Raw genomic sequence first — 19,606 nt, forward strand, 5'->3', positions numbered from 1 at the left:
AGTAATGCACTGCCCTTTGACTCTACAACCTACTGTTCTGACATTTTTTCTTTTCTTGTCGTTTTAATTTTATTTATTGTTTTATGTTCTAAGCCAGTAAAGACCAGGGACTTGGTGCCATGATAAATCTCTTATCCAGTGCTATTGTGTGAAATTATAATCACTTGTTATGGAATAATTTTTATAGTCTTTTTCACACCAGACCTTTTTTTTGTATTTGTACAGTGGCTTGGTGATACTGATATGTTGCCATGAGTTATTGTAACCAATAAAAAAAGCTTTTAACCAAGAATACAAATCCTAGCAGATCTTCTTTACAAAGAAATAGCGTACAAGTGTGTGAAGGAACTATCTGAAATATTTGGCCTTTCAAAAGTTGAGTCAAATGTTACTTTTACGTTCTTTGAGAAAATGGCCACACACTTCTTCCACTGAAACAAAGAAGGCTAATGCCAGAGAGCCAGTGTATGATATGATATGATGCTGTGTAGTGTAGTAATATTTTTGTTTTATCAAACTAAGAAATATTTTTTAGAAAGAGAATTATATGACACTTACTTAGAAAAATCAATAGCTATAATCTGTTTGTGAATAAACTATGCACTTACTTAGTTGTGATACTCACTTGTATCCTAATATAACAGCCCTACACTAAATCCCAACTTCATGAAGATTCTGGTGTTCAGCATTAGTTTCAAATAACAGAGAGCTGTTGATTGAACTGTGTTTTCATTTTGGAGGCAGTGATTTGTAGAACGATTAAATTGTATTGTACCCACACATTTTTATTTTGACAACCCCATTTTATTCAGTATTAAATCACACTTCTTATATTCATTATAACTGTAATAAAGGGGAAGTGTAAAAAGAGGAATAAAACTACATGGTAAATGGCCTTGCTTTTATATAGCGCTTTTCTACCTATTGGTACTCAAAGCGCTTTACAGTCATAGACACATCTACCCATTCGCTCACACACATATTCACACACCAGTGCCACGCACTGGGAGCAACTGGGGGTTCAGTGTCTTGCTCAAGGACACTTCGGCATGTCGCACATCCCGAGGATCAAACCGCTAACCCTCTGGTTCGTGGACAAACCGCTCTACCTACTGAGCCACTAAGAAGCCGAACTGCTATTACATCCATCAGACTCCTTCAGATTGAGTCTGCCTTCCTTTTCTACAGGTGGCACTGGCTGAAATGCTTAATTTATTTAACTTTTATTTAAATTTTTAAACCAACAGAATTAAAAAAGAAAGACTATGAGGTAGATGGTAGCAAAATTAGTTCAATTGTAACATTTACCACTGAGCCGATGTTGGTTACACACACACACAAAAAACAACAACGATGCATTACATTAGAGAGGTAAAAAAAAACTTATCTCATAATGAAAGTGTCACATAAACGCAAATCACACACAGCTCATCATACTGCCAGTAAGACACAAAGATAAGCCGGAACTGTTATGCAATGTAGCAAGGACAGTTTGTAATAAAGATTCCTGTTAACAGAACTGGTTAGTAAGATAAGGGATTCTAGACTGAGTGTAGCCAGCGGGTCATTCCTAGACGATCTGTAGTTGAACTGCCTCAGTCAGCAGAGGTAAGGTGCCACCTCGATTGGGAGTGTCCAAATCCAAACATAGAGCAGATGTAACTGGGTACAATGTACACAGATGTGTTATGTAGCCCGAGTTTGAGGTACAGTATTTCTCACAGTAACCAAAATAGCTCTTTAATTATTACTGTAGGTGCTTGTTTTTTTTTATCTCACAAAAACATTCTATGGTTATACTAAAGCAAGTAGTTCTGTTTAAGTCGTTATTAGAGAGACTGAACACACAAGTTGTTTTTTATTCTGTGATGCAGGATGTCAGATGGTTTTGAAGTTCGAGGTGCCCTGTCTGGTTTGGTTAACATTTTTTGGCCACTTTTATCCAGATAGCAGCGGAGGAGATACAGAGAAGAAATTTGTGGAGAGTGGAGGCTATGATGTGCTACAAATATCCAGCTAGCTGGAATCAGACTGCAAACTGAGTCGTCTGCAACTAGTGCACGCACGGTGGTGCAGTGGTTTGCACATCACAGTCCAGAAGGTGTGAATGTGTGAATGGTCTCTTTCCGGTGACAGACTGACGACCTGTCCAGGGTGTACCCCACCTCGCACCCAGTGCCATCTGAGAAAAGCTCCAGCCCCTTTCAACCCTCTAGAACACAAGTGATAACAGAGAATGACTGAATGAATGAATGCACCTAACCATGAGACCACCGAGTGCTTAACAGTGGTTACATTTGTGTTTTTTCCTGGGTATTCTTCAGGTTTAACAAACTCATTGAATGCATATCTGCCCTGATAAAACATTTGCACATGGAATGTGAACTCATTGAACAAAAACAGCACTGCAGTGCTAATAAATCCTTTTAACATATCTTCATGTAATGTTTTTCAAAAGAATGCACAGAAAGTCAGCTTTAGATCACTGGGTGTTTAATACAATCTGGCAAATCTAGATGGATTTCAACACACACTCAAGGAAAAAAGGAGACACTTTCAAAAAGTGCTGACTGGTGTGATTGTTGTTCTTGCTGTTGTAAGTCCAATGGGTATAAATGAAACAGAATAGTATAAAATATATCAGAATTTCCAAAGTCTGTACAGTGTGGGATTGTTAGAAAATAGAACACAAATCTACAGTACTTTAAAGACATGCTGTCCCTTCCTACTCAAATAACTGAATTCATCTTAACTAAGTTCATTATGAAAAACAAAGGGTTTTCTTTTACTATTAAATATATTTATTTTTTCAGCATACATACATCATGTGTCTGTACAGATACATATATAACCTTACAGACACACAAACTTCATTTGCTCCACAAGTTATCCAAAAAAAGGCATATTCACAGTTAGAAGCACGTTAGTGTCAAAATGTAGCACCCAACCATTAGCCTTCATGCCCACTAAAATTATATCGCCACCTCGTGGAGCTTTCTTTTGCACAACGAGAGCTTGTTTTGCAGTTCATACTCAAGCACCTGAAGCGCTTGTCTGACTAACAATGAGGGGAAAATATTCACTCTCTGTTCATTGGTCAATACTGCCTATTTTGGGGGGGGGGGTAACTGTAAAGTCTACAATGTCAAAAACAACAAAAAAAAATCATGAACTGCTATTGAGAAGAAGAAATATCGTCTTCAAATCTAATAGAGACATGTTGTGAAAAATAAAAACTATTACAAATGAAACCAAAAAAAAAGTCTTTATGTCTCAGACTGAAAAGTTTAGTAATCTTGCCTGAAATTTCACCGATTAATTCATTGACAGACCAATCATTTCATTGACTCGTCTCAGGATTACTGCACAGAAACTGTGGTGTAGTTCAGGTGATGGTGTAGTGAGGCGTCACCGGACTGAGGAATGGTCGGCTCAGTTAGAGCCAAACTGTGAAGTGAGGGAGAGGAGCACTTTCACTGCTGGGGCTGCAGGTACTGGTGTGTGAACTCTTCCAACTGTTTCTCCAGATCGGTGGCTTTATGTCTGCACACACACACACGCACACACACACACACACACACACACACACACACGCACACACAGAGAAAAACACAAATTTTAATAAAATTTATCTAAACAGCTTTACAAAAAAGCTTCTTCCCGTGACTGCTCTGTGAGTGACTATATTTCATTCTAAGCTTATCCGCAGTTGTTTTAATATCCTCTGACTGATTAGACCTCTCGTCAGGCTGAAGCTGGATGGATGTTGCCTTCAGCTGAGGTCGTGTTTATCTTAACAGTCTGAAGAGTATGAACTGCACCATCGTGTGGTAATCATGATATGGTCCAAGTTCACGAGTTGTGATGTGCTTGCTAACGTTTTCAGAAATAACCGAGGTGAATATATATGTTGTAGTTTTGTCATATACAAGTTTATTTGTATAATTTGTATGAATTTAATACTGATTCCCAACGGCCTCATCTGTTTGCTATGCCTTTACATTTCCTACATTAGCATCCTAACTGTTAGCCTATGTCTTCTAGACGCCAACAGCTGCAGGGCGACAGTCAAGACTTCAGGCCGATGCTACCACTTGAACGCCAAATATTATGTGTCCACAACTTACCACGTTGTAACCACAAGGTGACGAGTTCCATTTGAAGACAATGTGAGCTATGCTGTAAAGCAGGTCATGTCAACAAACATGGAGCTTGTGCTTATGACATGGGACGTTGTGTGCACAAAATGCTTGGAGTTCAAGTGGTAACATCAGCCTTCAGTCGTGAGAACACTGTTGCTGGGAAACTGTTGTCATCTGGAAGCCACCGATGCTACCAGTTTGGCACGCTAATGACCAGATAACTTAATGTCGGAAACGGACACAGCAAGAAATGACAAAGAAAACTCTGATCTATAATATAATCACTTACCATCCACTTCTGTCATTGCTTCACGACAGCAAAAACATCATCAAAACCACATCACAGCAGTCACAAGTCATGAACTCCAACCTTTTCCAAAAATCTCATGAATACCACAAGAGGGTGCCATCCATATGGATTTTAGTCACGAAAAACGGTAAAAAAACAAAGGCAGCATTTCTGTAGACTGTCTGGACTAACGGATCTAATCAGGATACATCAGCTGAGTGGGTGGACACTGGGCGTAGGTGCTTTAAAACACTGAGAAGTTCATTATTCATTCATTCATTAACTGTATTAGAAGTGTTAGTGTTCAATTAATTCACTGGAAGAACAGTGAATAGTGGTAACTTTTCATATTATAAAGCTTTCTTCCAGATTATCACACTTAAGGAGAGGAGATTTCTGATTGCTACATGGTGACACAATTGCTGTATGTACGGGTGGATTATTTGTCAATACGCCGACTTTAATATTATTAACTTTCAAGCACAGATGGAACAGGAGTAAAACGGTCATTAGATTTTTCTTCTGTGTCACCTGTATCTCTTCTGTGTAATCCGAGTAATCCTATAACGATTATGTATGTAGGGATGTGTTTCATAAAATGAATTATTGTTTCATCTGATCTGTTGACAGACGAAGGTGGTGCAGACTTAGGAGGATTGAAGGAGGACTTGATCAATGAAAAGAAAATAAGAAGATAAAATGTTACCTGATGGCCTTCAGATTTGTTTTTAAACTATGTTTGTATTTGTAACATAGGCTATAACTGAAATGTGACAAGTAAGTTTCAAATGTGTCCAGTGAATTATATATTTAGAGACCCGCAAGAAAGAAAACCTAGCAGAAACCCTGACTAGGAAATTATTGTCCCCCAGAATTCATCCTGCTGAACTCCCTGACAGACATCTAATCTCACCCCTACTTCTTTACCCTTCTTGTTGCCCACAATTAAGAGAAGGAGCTGGACTGACCGCAGGCTCTTGGAGCGGCTCTGGACAGTCTCCAGCTGATTTATCTTGACTGTCAGCTGACGGATTTCTGCCTCCAGCTCCTTCTGCGTCTGGTCCACCTGCTGACAGAGCCGAGCAAAGGTCGCAGCCATCTCCCTGGCAACACAGAGGGCACAGCGTCGTACTGCTTATTTATTTAGCCCGGTTATGGAGGGGGAGACTGGGAGGGGATCTGTGTGTGCATGTGTGTACACCAATCAGGCATAACATTATGACCGCCTTCCTAAAATTGTGTAGCTCTGTCTTGTGCCTCCAAAACAGTTGTGACTCATCAGAGAATGGACATGGGCCTTCTGAGGGTGTCCTGCGGTGTCTGGTAACAGAATGTTGTTAGTGGGGGCCGTTGGGTCCTATGGGTTGAAGGGAGGGGCCTCTGTGGATCATCCCACAGATACTTGATCAGTTTGGGATCTAGTGAATTTAGAGGTGCTGTTCTTAATGTTTTTTTTTTTTAGTTGTTCCTAAAGCGTTTTTGTGTGTGTGTCTGTGTCAGGCTGCATCCTGCTGGGGATGGCTGCTGCCATCAAGGAGTGTCATTGCTATGGGGTGGGGGTGCCTGGTCTGGTCTAGGTGGGTGCTACATATCTAAGTAACATCCACATGAATGCCAGGTCCAGAAGTTTCCCAGCAGAACATTGGATTGTCACAAGATGGTCGGTGTCATTTATTTCTCTGTCAGTGGTCATAATGTTAAGCCTGATCTGTGTATGTCTGTTAGTGTTGCTCAGAGAAACAAAACTATGCAAAACATTTAGAGTTTCAACAGTAACATTGCAGTAAATGAACATGACTACAGTTTCTGTACATCACATCAACACAGCTAACTGGCATATCACTTGAATGTGATCTTTTAAAAACGTGTTCTTCAACCACATAACGAGACTTACTGTTGGACTTGGTGGCTACAGTTTGCACTAGTGAAGCTGATGATAAGCTGCAGTTTCTCTGTTGCGTAGTCCACAAACTGGCGCTTCAGAGAACGCTCCTTTGCCCTCGTGGTCCAGGTGAGTCTCTCGTATAGGTACAGCAAGCCATAGAGCGAGCCAGACAGAGCAATCAGCCTCCAGCCGACTGCTTTCCACACCTAAGACAAAAACAGAATGTGAGTCAGCATACGTAGGACTCAAAAAACCTTCAGGGAGGGATTTTAGTACCAAGTATTTAGTACCACTAGCCCACAGCTCCCCATATGTATTTAATAATATGAAACTATTTTAAACCATTTACAAACCTTTTCTACAAATGATTTTGTACCAAATTATTTTTGGCCATATCTTCTTGTAACGGATAACAGATAAGTAATTCCTCAGGAAGCCCTTCTATGCTACAAAGCTAAAAATATCTTTTATCAACTAAATTACAAAACGAATGAACAGTGTATACCTTTTTGTACTGATGGAATTGCCTTAGATGGTTAGGGTTAGGTTAGTTTGTTAGAAATAGGAATTGTTATTGTCATAATATACTATATTGCTGTTGATGTCTATGGGCCCCCGTTCATAAGCTACAGAAGCTTTTGGGGTTACCCTTTTTTACAAGATCATGTTTACTGTATATTGTGAATTTGAATTTGTATGTTGTATTTTAAAATGATTTGTAAAATAAAACGAACCTTGAACCTTGAACCTACACTATATTACCAAAAGTATTCGCTCACCCATTCAAATGATCAGAATCAGGTGTTCTAATCACCTGGCCTGGCCCCAGGTGTATAAATTCAAGCACTCAGGCATGCAGACTGTGAAACAAGACATTTGTGAAAGAATGGGCCGCTCTCAGGAGCTCAGTGAATTCCAGCGTGGAACTGTCATAGGATGCCACTTGTGCAACAAATCCAGTCGTGAAATTTCCTCGCTCCTAAATATTCCACAGTCAACTGTCAGCTCTATTATAACAAAATGGAAGCGTTTGGGAAAAACAGCAACTCAGCCACGAAGTGGTAGGCCACGTAAAGTGACGGAGAGGGGTCAGCGGATGCTGAAGCGCATAGTGCAAAGAGGTCGCCGACTTTCTGCACAGTCAATTGCTACAGAGCTACAAACTTCATGTGACCTTCAGATTAGCCCAAGTACAGTACGCAGAGAGCTTCATGGAATGGGTTTCCATGGCCGAGCAGCTGCAGCCAAGCCACACATCACCAAGTGCAATGCAAGGTGTCGGATGCAATGGTGTAAAGCACGCCGCCACTGGCCTCTAGAGCAGTGGAGACGCGTTCTCTGGAGTGATGAATCACGCTTTTCCATCTGGCAATCTGATGGACGAGTCTGGGTTTGGAGGTTGCCAGGAGAACGGTACATTTCAGATTGCATTGTGCCAACTGTGAAATTTGGTGGAGGAGGAATTATGGTATGGGGTTGTTTTTCAGGAGCTGGGCTTGGCCCCTTAGTTCCAATGAAAGGAACATTGAATGCTTCAGGATACCAAAACATTTTGGACAATTCCATGCTCCCAACCTTGTGGGAACAGTTTGGAGCGGGCCCCTTCCTCTTCCAACATGACTGTGCACCAGTGCACAAAGCAAGGTCCATAAAGACGTGGATGACAGAGTCTGGTGTGGATGAACTTGACTGGCCTGCACAGAGTCCTGACCTGAACCCGATAGAACACCTTTGGGATGAATTAGAGCGGAGACTGAGAGCCAGGCCTTCTCGACCAACATCAGTGTGTGACCTCACCAATGCGCTTTTGGAAGAATGGTCAAAAATTCCTATAAACACTCTCCTCAACCTTGTGGACAGTCTTCCCAGAAGAGTTGAAGCTGTAATAGCTGCAAAAGGTGGACCGACATCATATTGAATTCTATGAGTTAGGAATGGGATGGCACTTCAGTTCATAGAATGAGTAAAGGCAGGTGAGCGAATACTTTTGGTAATATAGTGTATTTTGATACACAGAATACACATCAAACTTTAAGCAAGTACAAACTATTTTGGAAAGAACGTACCACTCCTCCAACAATGATAACGCCCATCGAAGTGTGGGAAGTGAGGGACGCCAAGTTGGTTGCCATGACCATCATCAAGTCTTCTTGAGTCATTAGAGCTGTCTCGTTGTTGGGTGGAGCCGCGATTGAAGGGGGTCCGGAGGAGGGCGTTTGGGCCGCAGGCAGCGCTGGTCGAGACCCCTGAGTAACGCAGAGCAGAACATTTCAAAATCTGACACTTTAGATGTCATCTAGGAGAATACCATACCACACTGCACATAAAAATATTGATCAATGCTAAATATTACATTATGAAAAGTTGGTCCTATTAAATAAGCAGTTCTTTCTTTTAGTGGTGTGTACCTGGAAGCTCGAATCCACCAGCCTGAGGGCTTTCTGCGCGTTGACAGATCCCAGAAATCGGTGGACTAAGGACTTGAAGCCCAATGAAAACTGAAACTCAATGTTCTCCTGAAAGTCGCTGCAAAGCGTGGCACAGTTTAGGTCGTAACTCAGGTCGAACTTCCTGCCGGGGACCAGCATGTGGACTTGGCTCTTGGCCGAAGAGGGAAGCAGAGGGAGCATACTCTCTGGAGAGTGACAATTACAAAAGATTAATCAACAGAATTCATGAGAATATTTGTACAACCGTTTTTTTTAAGTGTGGAGCACAAATTTAAGTACGCAAGATAAGAGATACGATAAAAAAATACATTTAATAGCATTACATAATCGTATAGAAAATTAATTAAATAAATTATTTCAAAAATAAAATGAACCCACTGTTTCATAACAGCAACTGAAGGCTTTTTGTCAGAGGGCACATTAACACCTTTTCAACATCACCGTCACTGAGCACAGCTTGCATGCGCGCCTGACACAGTGACGCATTTGTAGCATAATGGGACATGGGATGATGGCATTCAGCAAGGAGGGTAAATATAGAAGTGGTCTGGGTGTTACAGACCACAGCCTGGCTCTGACTAAGTTTAGCAGTGCTCTATGGGTGAGTAAGTGAGTGAAAAAACAATGGTTGAGATCATTCTCTAGGAAAATGGCAGATATAGACACCAATCATTAATTTTAGCTTTCAACCGTCACTATTACGCCCTCTGATTATTTCAGATGTTTTTCATCCATTCAAGCCAAACTATTCACTCCTGCTGGTTAAACCTAGTGACCAGTGCAAAAGGGGGGTTTGTTTCTTCTGAGAAACAATCAAAGTCAAGGTGACACAAGTACACATGTTCAGTTCTAGTCAGTTACCTATCATGTATTTCTGAGAGGACTGCACTGAGGCGTTGATGGCGGCGGAACAGCGAAAGGCCAGGTTTTTGCCCATGCCCTCCTCCACATGAGACAGCAGCTCCTACCAACGGCAACACGGTTCAGAGGTCAAACAGGAAGCGTAAGCATTCACACAGCCATGTTTTAGCATTTCTACACAGCATAAATCAGTGACAAAGCTATCGGCCTCTCGAGATTTGCAGGATCACACAACAGTCCACCGTGCCAATCTTTACGCTATATGCTTGAGACTGCATCACACTGGTTGGGACCAGTCAGGGTCCGATGGAGCACTATAACTGACAAATCTTTTGATTGGTCAGTTATTTTTTGTGGTATATAAGGAGGTCGTTGTACAGGTCACTCTACAACAACTTCCTTATTTTGTTGGTGTTTGAGTTTAAGACTGTTTCACCTCTGCTGAGAAACAATCATAGTTGAGTCAAACTGTTCAGTTACTGATTATATTTCATCACATTATTGTCACATAAAGCATCATTTAGACTTTTTGATTCAGCCTGGTTGGTCCATCTTTCTATAATCATGGCTTCTATAATAGGGTAGCTGAGATAAGGCAGGGTTTACTCACCCTTCAATGACCCCTACAGTCCCGTCATAATGAGTTTTGCAAAAAGAAACTGAATTTAAACAATGCAGTGTCGTTGTGCCTTTACTTACAGACTTGTAGATCTTGAGGACATGAGGAGAAGGGTGGAAGTCAGCGTGGAACTCGTCAACAATCACATGGAGACGGCAGATTTCCTCTCCCATGGCGCTGGACACCTGGACGAAACAAAATGAGGGTCATCAGTCACCACCATCAGCAGATCAGGTCTCAAGCTGGTATATTTGGCATGTAAGTTTGGTGTCTGGATAATTACGAAGGGCACTTGTTACTATTTTCTGACAATAGCAAAGCAAAGCAGACTGATAAATAATGAATACATTTATATTTGCAGCCCAGATAGTTGGTAAAAGCAGGTGGAGTCAGGTTGGAACTGGACACATGCAATAGTTATTTCACAGCTTGTCTAGGTTACCTTGGATTCCACATCTTCACTGATAGCTTTGATCTTCTTTTTAATGTCCTCAATCAACAGGTTGAGTTGATTCTTGACAAACTCCAGCCGGTCCATCTGGTACTCTCTGTCCTCCAGTGCTGCCACTCTGAAGGCCCACCCCAACGACAGGAAACAATGTCACACATGCAAACTAGCAGCTGGTCAGAAAGAATTAGGCAAACATACACCTGCATGCAGTTGAAAGAATCAAGTGAGGAAATCCGCTGATAGCTGAAGTTTCCACACCTTAAGTTATCGGGAAAAGACGTATCGTCTAACACTCCATAACAATAAATCTCTGCCGTCATGCTTCCAACAAAAAAAGTAGAAGATAAAGAAACCTGCAGAACAAGATACTCACCTCTTCTCTGCCGCCTCGATGTTGATGTCATCCATGATGCTCTTGACTTTTTCTGTGATCTGCTTGGCCCTGATAGTGTGCTGCTCAAACTTTGTTTTCACTGCTGATTGCGAGATACACTCCTGCGAGGCCATAACACACAAGTTACTGTGACAGCTTTAGTGGCTACTGCTGCGCAGGGTGCATGAACTTGCACTCTTCTAGGGACGAACAGAAGACAAGATAGACACCTGCTGCTTTGGACTTAAGAGAATAAAATAAAATGGGGAACACAGGAGTGGAAATGACAGCAGCAGAGTGTGTATCTTGTGTCCCACAGCCCACAGTTTTAAAGTCACAGTAATGTGTGGGTAGAGCCTCGGGAAAATGACCAAATCATATCAAGTGAAGACAAACAAGTATGCAACTGAAAGAAATGAAAAGAACATACAGCAATGAGTAACGTAGGATTATTGTGTCATTCTGGGATGCTCTTTCTGTGACTCCCATGGTTTTTTTTTTTTGGATGTTGCTCTTTTCTAAGTGACAGCATCCAAACGTGCTGTAATGATTCACTGGGTCAATAACAGGTCACTCAACACAGCCTGACGCTATATAAATAAATTGAATTGATTATGTCTCAAGGGCCAATGTTACTTGATAACTTATACCATAAGTCCCCTTATATAAGGCGGCTAACACTGTGCCTATTGCTGCCACATGATTACATGTTTCCTGTAAAAACAGATCAAGAGAGGCTGGCCCACCTCTCAAAAGGCCAGTCTGCTCTGATTGGCCAGCGCCAGTGGCCTGAGCAGGCACCGCCCTTGCATGTTGGAGCTGAGAGCTAAAGCTGGAAGCGAACTGAGAGAAGTAAGATGAGGGTGGGACATTGAAATTTGGAGAAGCGTTTCACTGGACACATAATTAATACATGACCCTGAGTGCAGGATGAGTCATAACATTTTTAAATCATTTTCCAGGAAATGACAGACTCTATAATATGATTAAGAATACCAATAAAATTACTTTTTTTGTCAAGATATTGCCAGAGACTGGTGTATATCTGATATACGGTGAAAGACAAATCAATAAAAAAATTATTTAACATCCAATTTGGTTTGACGGTTACTTTACATTAAAAGCATATAATTGGTTGGTGGCCTTTACTATGTTGAACGCACAGGAAGACCTTGTGAGCACCGTCTATAATCAAAAATCCAGGGTAATGGAAAAATAAAGAGGAAGTGTTTTGCATTTGTAACCACAGTAACCACCAGCGTCACCAAAACATCAAGTAAATGCTTAAGGATTATGCCTTTAAGTGTTACGATAATTTTCTCCCAGGATGAACACAATTCCATTCAACCAAGCAAAAATCTAAAACACATCTCAATAAGATGCAACAAAACACAGGAAGAGAAAACTCAAAAATGAAAATTATTAAGCCAGACCGAAACCGATGTCCTCGCCTAAGTGAATCTAGATTTCAGCAATGAAGACGCAGGTTGATGAAAAGGCACTTATTGGTCTGGACGTATTGGACGGCAGCTTGTTGGTGGCACATACCGAACCACAAAATAAGGTTTGAGTAGTCGACTGCTCAGGTCAGCTGTTAGTCTCAGTAGAAGGACTTCGGTCAACATTTCTCTCATTCATATTTCTTTCACCACAATGAATACACACTTTGGCAAACATGCCCACACACTAATACTTGCAGCGTGTCACAAAATTTCCTCAAACTCATATTTCTCAAATAACAAAGGAGATTGTGAAACTGAAACAATAACGTATTCTCTGGTTCTGTCCTGCTCAGCCTGTTACAGCAGCCACAGTTTGTATCTCTTGGTCTGAATGAATAAGAAAACCAAATTTTTCATAATGGTGAGTTTCCTTCGATTTCTAGATGGGACTTATTCTCACTTACATTAGACAAACAAAGATTTATGATGCACTAACTGCAGTGTTTATCAACTAGGTTTCGTCATACACGCGTTAAAGCTATAGTGAGAGACTTTTAAATCATCACTTTGCTAAACAAGTGCTCACAATGGTGATTAAATTTTCAGCGCCACATAAAGCCCTCTGTATTTCGCCGTTTCCTAGAGACATCCATTACTAATGTGATTGTATAAGGCAGCAATGATTGATTTGCCACATCTTAAGAGAGGAGCAACAATAGACATGAATAACCCACAACATCGAGGAGAACGGTGGAGCCTATGGCAGAACAAGAGTTATGAATGTCACTACGGTTCCATGAATTCACCATCTCTGGCGGTTCGGAAGAATGATATAACACCTAGAAAGCATCCAGGAAATATTTCTGATAATCAAGATACAAAAGAAACATTCACATTAGTCTAAAAATCAAACAGATGGCCCTGTGGGGATGAACACACCTTCATGCCAATGTGTAATTACTCTCCCTGCCAGAAGGGGGAGACAAACATTCTGCAGTGCAGCTTTGAGATCAGCTTCAGTATTGTTGAGATGTCTTTCTGTCTGTCTCTAATATACACACATACACACCTCAAACCTCCTTTCAAAGCTCTGGAACTCCTTCAGCCTGTCCTGGAAGCCCTCGGCAAGAGCACCACCTGAGCATCATTGCAAAAAATACACCACATGAGCATGGAGAGCTCATCCTACATCAGGTGTGAAATACAAAACTGTTTATTTTAATATTTATTTAAACCTTTCATCTAATATTACTCTTGTTTTATCACTGCAGTTACTATTATTGTTTCCTATACTTTGTGAAATGCATGCTATTTAATCCTTCCTATCTACTCATCTTCCAATAATTAAAAATAATAATGATTCTGTTAAAAACGTACCCGTCTCAGGCATGCCCTGTGCACGCTGCATGCGGGAGTTGAGCACCTCTTTTGCAGAGACGAAGAAAATGTGGTTGGGTGCCTGCTCACGGTCCACAACTTTCAGCTCCTCCACAAGGAAGTTCACGCAGCGGTCTGTGTGCTGCCTTCTCACCTGGAAAAAGACATGTGATTCAATCATAGGAAAGTCACATTATAAATAAATGAAAACAAGGATAAACACAAGTTTTTGTGTGTTATGCAAAAACCATAATACAATAAAATGTTTTGTTATAACTTAACTCTAAATCTTGCCATGCATTCAGCGAGGGGGGTACAGTTTTGCTTTGCTTTGTTTAATTTTTGCTAGTATCAGTGACAGTCGTGCCACACATACAGACAATACAATGCTATCATTTCTGGCATGAGACAAATACAAACAGACACTTCAACTCACATCCTCCATGTACTCGGGTTCATTTGCTGAAGCATCCCAGCGGTTGTTGAGGATGAAAATGTTTGGTTTTGACAGACGTTCATTCACTTTATGGAAAAAGTGTTTCTCCTAGTTGGGAGGAACAGAAACGGATGAGAGTTAATGACGCAAATGTTTCACTGAGCCGCTCAGAATGGTGAAACAGCAACTAACTAACTGCTCACTTTTCTCATTTTCTCTCCAGACATGAGGAAGAAGCAGCTAGTTTGGGAGCCGTCTACTACACATCTAGGGTCTGGCTCTGCAGGCATTTCTAACTGTTTTTGGTTTCACTCAGGCCTTGCAAGGCAGCAAAGCTCTCACTGGGACATGCAGTATTTTATTGTCACTCTTCTATCTTACATTATTTACACAATACCTAGGTTAATATTCACTATATGACCCAGAGGGGAATGTGCGTTTGCTTTCCCTTTAAGAGCTGCCGCCGAGTTAAGGAGCTCTGTGATCGACTGTGTTTAGCTCCACATTGCATGAATGCCTGAGCGCAGAGAAACAAGAGTGGGGCCTGTGGCTACAGACAAACACAGTCAGCCACACTCTAATGCGCTCAGCATACAGTATGCACACTGGCTCCTTCAGCACACAGAAGTGACTGACATGCGTGAAAACTTAAGATGGTACTGTAGTAGTTAACTGTCAAGTTATTGTACCATTATCACTTTAAGGATATCAATCATAAAGAAGCTGATACTGACTAAAGAGTTCTGATAAGCCAGGACGAGATCATCTCAAGTCAAGAAAAGCAAGATAACGGCGTTCACCACTAACAGAGAAGAATCCTGTGATCAATCATTACATGAGTGATTCAAAAATGTGTTACGGTCAGTTACGTTTTAAAAGCCATCTTGGACTTCATATGGGTGAGAGTCATTACCGTGTTCATGAGTGTGGACTCGGAGTTGGCCACCAGCACAAAGACATCAGCATCCAGACAAAACTTGTCAATCCAGCTGTCCAGTTGTGTTGTGACATCAGTCCCAGGGCTGTGAGGTGGAAGACAGATCAATGCACAGAATTTGTGTTTTCTTCTCCAAATCCGAATTTGTTCAGATTTTGCAGATGTGAGGAACAGATCCTGTTACCTGTCTACAAGAACAAGGTCGTCTCGGAGCAGAGCACACTTGGTCTTTGGCCAGAACACACGTACAAGACAGCCGGCGTCCAGGCTTTCATCCATGTGGAGGGCATGAGCCAGCTGGTTTACAGTCTGCAGAGGGGTTGTTAACATATTGCATGTTAACTTAATATAATACTTTTTTTTTTTTTATGCCAAAGCATTTTGCAGCTTTATGTCTTAATTCTGTTGAGGTTATGGATTTCTAATAAAATAAACATGAACAATTAATTCAAAAATGCAATATTTTTCCCATATTCAATCTGTTTTTTATTTCAGTCAATTGGTCCAGGAATAAACTACAGTGAAAGACTGTCTATATTTTTAAACATGCAGGATTATCCATGTTATTATTTTACTTTTAACAATAAGTTTTCAGTAACACACACTCACATTGAACAGTAACATGTAATAATAATGATTCAGAAAACCCATAGCTTAGCTGAAACTCCAGTGAGTGGCAGAAACAACAGACTGACTATCAACTAGGGAAGAGATGAAAACTGATTAAGCTGCGGGTGAGCGCCAAGTCAGTTTCACTCAGTGTCACCGGGTTAAAGTGAGTAACAGTGTGAAGCCTCCCACATGAGGATTTCATTTCAGACACCTGACACTGCAGTAAACATCCTCCATTCCTGTCACAGTACATACATGACGGCAGGTTCAGATAGCCTGTGCACATTTTGTTTTTCATCATTGCTTTTGTGAACAGGGAGAGAAGTTAATGCAACACTCAAATGAAAACATCACTTCAATGTCTTTTTCTATCCCAAATGTGCAGAAAGGTGCAGTCAGGTGTATTCTGTTGAATAAGAACACACACTTTGTTACCCTTTACATAACTACTGTATATTACAAATATTAACTATTTAGGAGATTTCTAAAAAAAAGTACTACTGCTTATTAAACCTATTGCTATTGTTGCAGAAGAATCGATACAAAGATATGAGCTTGGTCCTGTTATCAAGATTAGGAATGAACCTAATCAGCTTGTATCCTCAACTGTGGGACCTACATGAGTACCATGACTTTTCTGAACTGTAAAAAAGACTTTCTGAACAGCAGTCTGACTGCACTTTGCCAAACAACAAGGAATCATCTGAGAACTGTGAGGAAACACAATTTCATCCACCAGATTCCCATAAAATACTATAAAACAGTGAATACGGCGGGATATCAGTGAGGCCATTTGTGTTAAATTTAGTCCTACCAGTTCTCTGGCAGGAGCGCAACAAAGTTCTCAACAGATGCCAAAAAGTCGCCCAAAGATTCTCCCAAATTACACACATGTAAAAATAACCTGAAATGGTTATTAGACATGTACCTTGATACTCTTCTCCTCATCAGAGCCCTCTGTCTTGAGGTAGGCCTTGTCCTCATCGGTGCCCTCCACGCTCAGGAAGCAGTTGGTGGTGTGGCCAATGCCACTCGGCAGCACGCGATCCCTCAGCATGGCGTTGATCACGGTGCTTTTACCATTACTCGTCCTGGGACAAACAAAATAGGCACACATTAGCTATGGAAGCAAATAATTGAATTTTCTATGCAACTGATTTTTACAGACCTTGGACATTGTGTTCTTGTTTACTTGAAAACACAACTGTGCAGCTATTCAGACAAAGCCTGAGTGAAGTGCACGGTTTTAATTACTTAGAGAGGACATCTGTGTTTTTGACACATCCTCCTAATGTATTTTGGATTTAAAACTTATCCTTTGCATAAAGCCAGAACAACACCATTGTATAATTTACCTCAGTTTAACAATAGAAAATGAAAGAGGTGGACAGACAGCGTCATTTTTCATACACTATTCAAAGTGGAAAGAAAGTGAAAGTAAAAGTAAAAGTAGAACCAACCTTACACAACACATGAGGTTAGTGTGTAAAATGCTATAAACTAGATACATTGCATCAGAGCCTTGTTAATTATAACATACTTTCAATGAGAATATAAAATCCAGGCATGTACAGTTGCATTACCTGCCAAAAAAAGCCACTTTCATCTGCCTGCGTGCGAGCACCTTCTTAATGACATCAAGTTTTTCAGCGTACGCCTGAATCTCCAGCTTTTGATCCTGACTGGCAAGGTTCTCCAACGCTTTGTTCCCATTGATTTCTGCCAGCACAGGGACACAGAAGATGAACTAAACAGCAAGCAGGATGTTAACATAACAGTCTGTCTTTATCCTTCGTTCTCTCTGCTGAGAGGGCGGCTGGTGGAAATCTGCCTTCTCTGGAGGACCTCTGTGCCTCCCTGGCACTGAGGCGGGCAGGAGAGGTTGCAGCCGACAGACACAAACACTTGAGTTATGCCTCTGTGGCAGGCGGCTGCAGTCCATCAGAAGCATTTTCTTCACATCCATGAGTGGACTTGTGAACAACAACGGACCCATATCGACCCCTCTAAGTCATCATACATTACGTTGACGTAAAGCCTCACACAAGCAGTGTTGCTACATTAATCCCCTCTACCTGACTGTTATGCTCTGTCACTTAACTGATACTTAATACTGTGAACATTTGTACACTCCTTAGCTCTCTTTTGCACATTCAGCAGTCCACCACTAAATCTTAGTTTCATGACTGTTAATGTTAATGTTGGATTTGTGTTGAAACAGTGTTAGAAAGGTGGTCATTCAACTGGAAGATCATTTTGGAGGATATAGTTGGTGGTGCTGTTTCATTTAGCATAGCCCACTGACTAAAATGGGGTTGACAAAATAATAGAAACATGTGTCAGCACAACACAACACAATTAAATAGTATTACAAACCACAGCCTCCACAATGAAAACACAACTGAATCAACAGCTCCCAGTTATTTTAAACACATGCTCAATACAATAAGTTTAACTTGAAGCAGGACTGTTATATTATGATGCATTAGTCTTCACTAGCATACCTGATGAACAAAGTGAACAAGTGTAGTTCTTACTATGTTTATTGCATTAAATACCAGGACAAATACTTGACTCAATCAATATGTTTCTGATCACTTTCCAGGAAAGTAAACGTCATTATCAATAAATAAGCACACCATCTCACCTTCTACAAACTCCGAGGTTTCTTTCACGTAGTTGAGCAGTTGTTCAAACACATCGCTGATCTTCTTCTTGGCCACAACAAAGTGCTTCAGAGGGGAGAACTCCCCCCGAGCTGAATCAGTCCGTGTGAGGGCAGGGGCCGCAGCCATGGTGTTCAATCTGGAGCCAGAGAGGGGTCAAAAAGGGCAAACACGCTTAAAGAGGTGGAATTCACGTGATGACAATAATAACACGTTAAAACCAAGCCGGGTGACTTATGTTTATCATTACAGAGATGTTGCACAACCTTCACAGTAACACTGCAACTGACTCTCTGGTTAAAACATGTTTGCTGGCGAAGTTCTCAGAACAGAAGAAATTTCGCACTGACAATGGGCATCTTACGGCAAAAAAAGAATATCTTAAAATATTTAGATATACACGCTTTGCTTTTCTCATATAGTTATGACTTGTTATAACACTTGGTATTATTACATATTAAACGAGGGGACGTGGCTGTCACGTTAGCTAACAAATTAAGCTAGCTAACCTTACAACCGGCAACGCGGTTATAATCTAGCGTTGCAAGTGGCGTTATTTTATTTTTATTGTATTCCTTACCACGGTCCTGAGGCTAACAGTGTCGCCTTCTCATAACCCAAACACTATCGATCCGTTAAGGTTGCACCGATAATCCCTCTCCTCGCTGGAAGACTCCTTGCTGACAGCCAGGCTAACCTTCTGTTTGTATCCCGCAATGGCACCAGTGCCAAGTTAATTACAGGAACGAGAATACTTCCGGAATGAATTTCACAATAAAAGCACCAATCAAACCCTCTGAAAGCGCTTGACATTGTGCCACAAGGACAAGGGTTTTACTTGAACATATATGCTTTGAATTGTTCTGGTTGTCGTCTTTATTGTGCATAACATTCGTCCGTTTTCTTTTGACTTTACGCAGCATAGTCATAGTGATTGAACTGACTATTTAAATAGACATTAAACCTCTAAATGTTCAGAAAAACCCTAATATGGCAGGAAAACAAAAAACCAAGGCAGATCTTCGCAGTAAAGTAGAAAAAATATAAAACATCCCAGAGAATACCG

The 19,606-nt window shown here is 41.0% G+C and overlaps 1 protein-coding gene across 1 annotated transcript; it reads right to left on the reverse strand.

Annotated features, from left to right (window-relative positions):
• Positions 1–1,536: 1,536 nt before the first annotated feature.
• On the reverse strand, positions 1,537–19,256 carry mfn1b (mitofusin 1b). Its single transcript, XM_084548956.1, has 18 exons — positions 19,121–19,256; positions 18,522–18,679; positions 17,458–17,593; positions 16,803–16,965; positions 15,447–15,571; positions 15,239–15,347; positions 14,326–14,433; positions 13,890–14,043; positions 13,582–13,649; positions 11,071–11,192; positions 10,689–10,815; positions 10,327–10,431; positions 9,628–9,730; positions 8,725–8,951; positions 8,383–8,562; positions 6,326–6,522; positions 5,400–5,534; positions 1,537–3,543 (listed from the first exon to the last, which is right to left on the reverse strand). Exons 2-18 carry the CDS (start codon positions 18,667–18,669, stop codon positions 3,474–3,476), a joined length of 2,277 nt encoding a protein of 758 aa, XP_084405082.1. The 5' UTR covers positions 18,670–18,679; positions 19,121–19,256; the 3' UTR covers positions 1,537–3,473.
• Between the last annotated feature and the right edge of the window lie 350 nt (positions 19,257–19,606).

Source organism: Chelon labrosus (genome assembly GCF_963514085.1).
Source record: "Chelon labrosus genome assembly, chromosome: 7".
In the NCBI taxonomy this organism is placed as follows: domain Eukaryota; kingdom Metazoa; phylum Chordata; class Actinopteri; order Mugiliformes; family Mugilidae; genus Chelon; species Chelon labrosus.

What these genes read in the sequence shown, in the direction of transcription:
- mfn1b (XM_084548956.1), bottom strand. Translation starts at nt 18,669, where the DNA reads ATGGCTGCGGCCCCTGCCCTCACACGGACTGATTCAGCTCGGGGGGAG. An exon ending in TTATCATTGTTGGAGGAGTG is followed by an intron (nt 6,523 to 8,382) that starts GTACGTTCTTTC and finishes TTTTTGTCTTAG; the next exon opens with GTGTGGAAAGCAGTCGGCTG. An exon ending in AGCCGCTCCAAGAGCCTGCG is followed by an intron (nt 3,544 to 5,399) that starts GTCAGTCCAGCT and finishes GTGTGTGTGCAG; the next exon opens with ACATAAAGCCACCGATCTGG.